This window comes from Mesoplodon bidens, assembly GCF_964165515.1.
Source record: "Mesoplodon bidens genome assembly, chromosome: 16".
NCBI lineage: Eukaryota > Metazoa > Chordata > Mammalia > Artiodactyla > Ziphiidae > Mesoplodon > Mesoplodon bidens.
In genome coordinates, this window is record NC_138173.1 from 76,922,962 (window position 1) to 76,931,097 (window position 8,136).

The following is an 8,136-nucleotide window of genomic DNA, read 5'->3' on the forward strand; positions in this document are numbered from 1 at the left end:
TCCTGGAGCCACAGCCTCCCACTCAGCGAGCTCCTCAGGCAGTGGGCAGGGCCCTGCACCCCAGCTGCACTCCCTGCCTCGACCCCCCCCAAGCTCAGGGCCTGGGCCAGTCCGCCCATCCCTGAGTCTCAGATTCCTCATCCACACGCCCCCACCATGGGCTCCCCCAGCCCCTCCTCCCCACTCCCCCCAGGGGTCTCACCTGGCCCCTCTCCCACCGCCCCCTTCCCCAGCAGGACTGCTGGCAAAAACCTTATACCTGAAGTTCTGCCACCACACCTGCCGGGAGTCCAGGTGGGACGTCCCGGGACGCGGGTCCCACTGCTCTCCCTGTGCGGGAGAAGCGCTGCGGCCGGGAGGGCCCGTGCGACCCCTGAGGGCCCCGCCCACGGCCCGGGGAGGGGCGCCTGCTCGCCCGGGGCCCGCAGCCCTGGCTTCTCGCGGGGGCGCGTCCCTGCCGCCAAGTTTGACTTAAGTGACGCCCCCCCGCCAAGCGCAGACCCCGGTCCCGAGCTCAGCCATCAGCGGCTTTCCTTTCTTCCCGGCGTCCTAGGTCCAAGCTTGCGGGGCGGGCAGCGCGGGGCGGGCGCAGGGCAGACGTGAGGTCTTTGCACAGAGTGCCAAGCCCCCCCATGCCCCTTCTTGCCGCCTAGCCCGCGTAAGCGCTCCCCGACGCAGGACACAAAGAGCTTCTTCATCCCTTTCTCCGGCTGCAGAGAATCCCTACAAAATTACTTTCAGCGGTAACAGCTCAGTGCAGGGGAGGTGGGTGCCTACTGCCAGGAAATAAATGCCGTGCAGGATGTGCCCCTCGCCAGCGCATTTTCCCCAGGGGGCGCCAACACCAAGGCCTGCCGCCCTATAGGCAGGGGTGGGCGAGGCCGACGGTGGGTGGGGCCGGCGGTGGGCGGGGCCAGAGCAGCCTCAGCCCAAGTCTGGGTGCTCCGGCCCTCGTGCCGGCGCGGAGGCCAGGGGTCCGTGGTGGTGTTAGAGGGCTCACTCCTGGGCGAGAGCGCAGCTCCTGGCACGTGGAGATGTCTCCACATCGCGGTCCGAGAGCTGCCCAAGGAAGGAGATGGGAGGAAGTTTGGGTGGAGAGTTAAGGAAAAGGGTGGCTTTTCAGGGACTTGTTTTTATTTTCTTAGTGAGAGGCACCTGAGTGTGTTTACATGCAGAAGGAGAGGAACCAGTCCAAAAATTAAACACAGAATCACCATGCAATCCAGCAGTCCCACTTCTGGGCACAGACCCCGAGGAATTGGAAGCAAGGACTGGAAAAGATGTCTGCACGCCCGTGTCCGCAGCGGCACTATTCGCAGCGCCTAGAGCACGGCGGCGGCCCGGCAGCCCGCGGCAGACGGAGGATAAACACAATGTGGTCTCTACATACAACAGAATATTATTCGGCCCTTAAAAGGGGGGACATTCTGACGCGAGCTACAACATGGATGAACCTCGAGGACTTTACGCAGGGGAGGGGGACAGGGAATGAGGGTTTAATGGGGACAGAGTTTCAGTTTTGCAGACGGACGGTAGTGACGGCTGCACAGCAATGTGAATGTCCTTAAGGCCACTGGACTGTACACTTAAAAATGGTTAACATGGGCCTCCCTGGTGGCGCAGTGGTTGAGAGTCCGCCTGCCGATGCAGGGGATACGGGTTCGTGCCCCGGTCTGGGAGGATCCCATATGCCGCGGAGCGGCTGGGCCCGTGAGCCATGGCCACTGGGCCTGCGCATCCGGAGCCTGTGCTCCGCAACGGGAGAGGCCACAGCAGTGAGAGGCCCGCATACCGCAAAAAGAAAAAAAAAAAAATGGTTAACATGGCAAATTTTATATTATGTGTATTTTACCAATTAAAAAAATTGGGGGAGGAAAGAAAGAAGGAACAGGAGACAGAAGAGAGGGAAGCTGAAGGCACAGGAGAGGAGAAGGATGCTGGGGATGGGGAGGCTGGAGGAGGGGACATCCAGAGGGTGGGTGATGCTGGGCACAGGGTGGGCAGGGTGGCAACCTCGGGGCCCTTGCCCCCAGAGGCCTGGCTTCTCATAGAAGTCGGGGGGGGGCGGGTAAGCTGAGGGTGCAGGAGCAGGGCGAGCTGAGAGGCACCGTGGGCTGAGGGGGGGTACCACAGGCAGCCCCGCAGCTGGCGCCGGACACCAGGGATCCGTGGTGGGGCTTGGGGGGCAAGGGGAGGTGAGACTCTCCGAGGTTAATGTGGATGGGCTGAGAGTGTCCAAGGGTTAGAGGAAATTAACCTGGGGTGTGGAAGTGTGGAGGTGGGACGGGGGCAGGTTGAACAAATGGAGGGTGGTGGCCTGGAATCAACAGATGGCTCCTTACACCCTGATGTGTCTCCTCACGGGGTCCCGGGGCGCAGGGGAGTCGGCCCCCCGAGACCACCCGGAGCCTGCTCCCTCTGGCCAGCCCACCCGCACCTGCCTGTTTCTCAGTTATGCATTTCAGGAAAGAAAGAGGCTGTGCCTCATCACAGTCCCTGGCAGCTGCCTGCCTGGCCAGTCACTGGGGGGCCATCAGAAGCAGAGAGAGCCCACGAGAGACCCCTCATGGCCCCCTGACCACCGGGGAGGACGGTCTGGACTCTGATCTGAGAAGGAAGGCCCTCCCTCTGCTCCCAGAGGCGGAGACGGTTGGCTACAGAGAGGGTGGGAAGGAGCCCGGAACAGGGAGGGGGGCAGGAGGGCCAGCACATCTGCAGCCCATATCTGCCCTCAAAGGCCCCACTGGCCCGTGGCTGTGTGCTGCCAGGCAGGGCAGATGCCTTTCCCGCACCCACAAGCACCAGACCTCCACCCCTCAGTCAGAAGCGTTGTCCATCCCTCCCCAGGTCTGGGTCCGGTTCACTGTAGTGACCCCAGAGGCCCAGAGTGTGGGTTCATAGCACAGGCCGGGGCCACGCGGCTCCCCAGAGAGAGATCAGGGCTCATGCCTTTCCCCTACCACCTCCCCCTCTGCCAGGGCCGGACAGGGTGTGGACAGCCAGTGTGCCCTGTCCACAGCCGGCACCAAGGTCTGAGGACAAAGCTGCGCTGCCGCCAGGAGGAACAAGGTGACCCACTCAACTCACTGGGCCAGAGGGAGGCCAGGCCTGGCAGGGAGGGGACCCACACCAGCTGCGCCCACGGGCCATTCACGGGAGCCAGCCCGACCGAGCAGGGCAGAGCAGGCAAGGCCGGGCCCACACCAGGCAGGGGTCTGCAGGCAGGAAGCTGGGCCCCCAGGCTGCCCAAGAAGAGTGCTGGTGCGTGTGGGCAAGGCTGAGGGAGAAAGCCCTGATGTAGAAGGGCAGAGGCTCTAAGGTGGGCCTCGGGTGCCCACAGGCCCACCTGCCCTCAACCCTGGCCCTTGGGGTCTGAGGGAGCCATGTCCCCACCCGGGGGGTCTTCAGGGGTGGCCCTTGTCACGGAAGCCTGGGGTCAGACAGTGCCACCAGCAGGCGTGTCTGAGGCCAGAATGTCTGGGGGCGTGGAGGGTGGTCCCCACACTCACTCTGACCTGAGGGCTGGGGGCCTCGTGCACTCCTGTGGGCCACCAGCCTTGGCCAGGCCTGGCCATGTGACTGCGTCCGCGTGAGCGGGACCAGCCCCCAGCCCCCTTGCTGGGATGCAGCAGCGCCCACTGTGGGGGAGGAGGGGGGAGGGGCAGCCTGGGGCAGGGGTGGGCGGGGCAGTCAGGGCAGAGCTGAACCTCTGCAGTAATTCCTTGTCGGTAAAGCAGTGATGGTAACACTACCCAGCCCTAGAGTTGTTGAGGACAAGTAAAATGACATTTAATTTTACTTAGTGAATTAAATGTGCTAGTATTATTTGCACCTCGGCCAAGGAGCTGGGCCCGTCTGGGGCGACAGGCGGTGGGTGAAGCCTCCTTGCTCCCTAACAGTTCTGGGAACCCCTGTGGAGCCCTTCCTGGGAGCAGCTCCTGTGACCCCAGATCAAAGCACGTACAGGAGGAAGCCGGGTCTGCGGGGGCAGCTGGGTGGGGTGGCCGTGGACACAGGCCTGAGGAGTGAAGAGGGCAGGTCCAGGGCCGTGAGCACCAGACTGAGTGAGACCCTGGCTGGAGAGTGATTTTGGCCTCTGGGTGGGGAAGGGCTGGGGGCAGCTGATAACGGAGGCCGGGCAGCTTCCTGCAGAGCTGAGGATGGCCAGGCCGGCCCACTGCCCACTGGAAGGCGAGAGTGCACTGGTCCAGAGGAATGGGGGAGGGATGATGACACCTGGTGGCTGAGACTTCAGAGAAATGTCATCCCAGCTGGCCGTGTGGGGACTGCGACGGGAGCCGTCCTACACGCCAGCGGGCACTGGCTCTTCATGGCCACGACCACTGTGAGAGCGCTGAAGCCCACAGAACCAGGGAGAACAGGACGGGGCTCAGACTCAGGCGGTCTTACCCCAGAGCCAGCTCTCAACCTCTGCTGCAGGTGGTCCCTGAGAATATTCCACCCGCTGGGGAAACTCAGGCTGGGCAAGTTCAGGGAGTGGGCAGGCTCGCGTCCCCGGCTCCAGGCCCCAATCTAGCCTCCTGCCCCCTCCTCTCCATGGCCTCCAGGAAGGGGCTTCTCAGCAGCCCCCGTGCACAGTCTGCGGCCCGCAGGGGAGGCACGGGAGAGTGGGGCAGCCCAGGCCCACACACAGCGCAGCACGGGCAGGAACGCAGTGGCCGGAAAGGCAGGCTCCCAGCGGCTCCCCAGGAGGCCTCCACCCTGCCCTGGATGGCCCTCGTGGAGCTCTGGAGGGCAGGGGCCAAACGCAAGGGACGGATAGGGTGTGAGGTGATGGTGGGAAGGCTTCTCTGAGGAGGTAAGGCCTGTGCAGGTGGGACAGCCTCATGGACATCGGCAGGAACAGCATTCCAGGCAGAGGGAACAGCCAGGACGAAGCCCTGAGGTGGGAGGGAGGGCAGCCGGCAGCCAGTGGGCGAGCGCAGTGCTGGCGGGACAGGCAGGCCTAGTGGGAGGACTGCAATTGTGCTTTTCTTTGAAATCCTCTTAACAAGGCCCCCGGAATGTCGATGATGACTCACTGCTGTAGGTGCCTGGTCAGTGGTCTGCAGCTGGAGGGCCCGTGAGGCCAGGCTCCTGGGGCTGTGTGGCCTGGGCCCGGGTCCTTGGGGTCCAGACATGGGGCAGTGGGCTGGCTGGCCCGCACTACTGGGCTGAGGCCTCAAGGCCAGGGCAGAGCCACACAGGTGGACGGGACGCCCCAAGGCCAACCACAATGACTTCCCCTCCCCCACCCAGCCCCTGGAGTCAGGGAGGGAAATGACCATCCCTGGCCCAGTGCCTGGCCTGGGGGCCAGTGTGAGGCCCATTGTTTGAGGCTGGAGCTGGGGGGTCCAGGGCCTCCGGGAAGCCCCCGGCAATGTCCTTTGTCCCACTTCCCACAAATCCAGAGGCCCAGCGAGGACCCGGGTGAGCAGACGCGGCAGCTCCGGCAGGATGAAGGCGCTGGTGGCTGTCCTGCTGGCCCTGCTGCTGTGCGGGCAGCAAGGTACTCGGGGCGAGGAGAGACCCTGCAGTGAAGGGGACAGCATAGTCCAGGCGCACAGGACCCCCAGGATCATCCAGCCTGGGGGCAAGACAGGGCTTGGGAAGAAGGAGGGAGTGCAGCTGGAGGCCGAGGCCACGGGGAGGTGGATGGGGCTGTCCGGGGTTCCCACGGGTCCCTGAACCTCCAGCCCCGGCCCAGCCAGGCCCTGGGGGCACGGGCTCCCTCCCCACCCAACCCCAGGCTCAGCTTCTCAGAGAGGCAGGCTTTGGGGTGCCCTCTCCTCTCCCAGCCTCAGTTTCCTCTTCTGTGAAATGGACAGGCCATCCTGACGGCTACGGGCCAGCTGCTGTAAAGGGCCAGCGCACAACCCCTAGTGTTGCTGGTAAGGACAATGCCAGGCTACACACAGATAAGGAAGCAGGGCCAGGGCTCAGAGACCCAGGCAGTGACCTCACCAACTTGGGAGGCAGCGGGGAGGACAGAGGGACTGAGAAGGGGGCTGATGGATCGAGGGGTGGGGGCGCGGCACTGGACCCCGAGCACGTGTCCTCTGTGCCCGGGTAGTGGAGGTTTACAGGCGTCCCTGCGCGGCCAGGCAGAGGGCGGGCGCAGGAGGTCGAGGATGATGACGTGGACGCTGGACCCGAAGGCTATGATGAGGAGGATGACGAGGAGGACGACGAGGCCAGCATGACTGCAGGCGGCAGAGGCACAGGTACCCGCCCACCCCGACCCTAGGCGAGGCACGTGTCCCCCTTTACCAGCACATGCATGGGTCCGCGAGGCTGACAGTGAGGACCTGACAGGCAAAGGCCTCCGCCTGTGAGCTTCCCTTCCCTCGTGGGGGAAGGGGTGAGGAGGGGCCCCTGACACTCAGCACACCCTCACCTCTCACCCTGACCGTGACCCTCAACTGCCGTCCAGAGTAGGGAGGCCTAGAGAAGGAGCCACTCCTGGGAGGGACAGTGGTGTCGGGGCAGAGAGGTTAGACAGGAGTTCACCAGGCAGACAGCAGCACAGCGGAGCCCGAGATGGGGAGACCGGAGAGTCACAGGCCCTGGTGTGGAGTCCTGTTCAGAAGGACATGAGCATCCTGGCACTGGTGGGGCAGGGCGAGGGGAGGGAAAGGGGGGCCAGTCCTGAGGCAGGGGCGCAGGGCTCGAGGGGATCAGCTGAGGATGGGTGGGTTGGACGGGAGCCGGGAAAAGGCCTCGGAGGTGAAGAGGCTGGAGGTGGGAGGCGTGGGTGAGCTGGGGCGCGCTGGGGACTGAGCCCACCCGGCCTCCCAGTGCTGCTGCGGTGCTACTCCTGCCAGTCCCTGCACAGGGATGAGAGCTGCAAACAGATGCAGAACTGCATCCTCCCCAAGACCTGCAAAACCATCGTCTCCCACTGGAATACTGGTGAGCAGGCCACCCTGGGGCAGCCGGACGGGAGGAGCCCATCTCCCACGTGTGTGCGGGGCCTCGTTCCTACAGTGTGACGCACTTTCTCCACCACCCCCTTCCCACCCAGAGTCAGGTCCCCAGACCACCTACTCGGGGTGGTGTGCAGACACGTGTCAGCCCATCAGCAGGACGGTGGATGGATCCCTGACGACCATATCCTGCTGCCAGGCCAGCCTGTGCAACATCCCGCCCTGGCAGGACCCCCAGGGAAGTGGGGCAGGTGGCCCCCAGGGTAGACCCTCAACTGTGGCCCCCACTCTCCTGCTCAGCCTCCTTGCCGGCTTTCAGGCAATGGGGTTCTGAGTGTGTGTGGGGGTCCCACCCCCACGCCCAGCCCGGCTTATACCCTGGCTGGTCAGCACTCTGTCCACTGTCACCCCCTCCCTTCCCCTCCCCTGCCCCCACCCCAGCTTTGGAGAATAAACTGGAAGCGTCTGTAATGATCCGGCCAGCACTGATTCCTCACAGCCACATCTGCCTTTCCTCAGTTTCCCCATGTAGCACCCTGGCCTCCTCTCCCTGCCTGTGTGTGGCAGGATGGCCAGCACGTGGGCCTTAGGTGCAGGCCTCAGCTGCTCACAGGGTGGGTCCACCCAGCTCCCGCCCCTGGTAAACACTCACCATGTGCCTGGGGGGAGACCACCCCAACTAGCTCCCCAACTTCCCACCAACAAAACACCTCCATCCGTGTGATGGGCAGCCCAGCTGGGGGAGGAGACTTTGGGAGGAAGGCTTCCTTGGCCTACAGGGGGAAGGGCCCTCCACCCCGGGAGGCTGCTGGGGTTTGGGGGTGGAGTTAATGAGGGGCTGGAAGAAGAAGAGAAAAGAGAGGGAGGCTGGAGGGGTGGCCGAGATGGGACTTTGCAGCCGACCGCTCAGCCTGGTGGGTGCCGGGGGCATAGGGGCAGTGAACGGGGTGGTCAGGCCACCAGCATCAGGGAGGGGTGACATGGCCTCTGGGCTCCTGAGGAGAAGAGGAGAGGAGAAGTGGGAGGGGGCCGGGTAGGAGAACCTCGGCTTCCCCAGCGTCTGCTCTGGCTGGGCTGGTGTCATTGGCTGCTGGGCACTTGGCCTTCTTGACTGGTGACAGGACAGAGCCCTGGAGTGGGAAGGAGGAGGCCTGGGCCTGGGCCTCAGTTTCCCCATCAGAGCAGTACAGAACAAGGCTTAGAGGACCCC

The 8,136-nt window shown here is 64.2% G+C and overlaps 1 protein-coding gene across 5 annotated transcripts; it reads left to right on the plus strand.

The window, feature by feature from the left end:
• The first annotated feature begins 3,058 nt into the window (after positions 1 to 3,058).
• On the plus strand, positions 3,059 to 7,397 carry GPIHBP1 (glycosylphosphatidylinositol anchored high density lipoprotein binding protein 1). 5 transcript variants are annotated; one of them, XM_081258449.1, is made up of 6 exons: positions 3,059 to 3,186; positions 5,412 to 5,509; positions 5,799 to 5,891; positions 6,105 to 6,224; positions 6,799 to 6,912; positions 7,025 to 7,397. In XM_081258449.1, the coding sequence occupies exons 2-6, from the start codon at positions 5,458 to 5,460 to the stop codon at positions 7,258 to 7,260; spliced, it is 615 nt and encodes a 204-aa protein (XP_081114575.1). In that variant the 5' UTR covers positions 3,059 to 3,186; positions 5,412 to 5,457; the 3' UTR covers positions 7,261 to 7,397. The 5 variants fall into 5 exon arrangements, with proteins under 5 accessions (XP_081114575.1, XP_081114576.1, XP_081114573.1 ...); XM_081258447.1 differs by lacking the exon at positions 3,059 to 3,186 and adding an exon at positions 4,123 to 4,440; XM_081258450.1 differs by lacking the exon at positions 5,799 to 5,891.
• Positions 7,398 to 8,136: the final 739 nt, after the last annotated feature.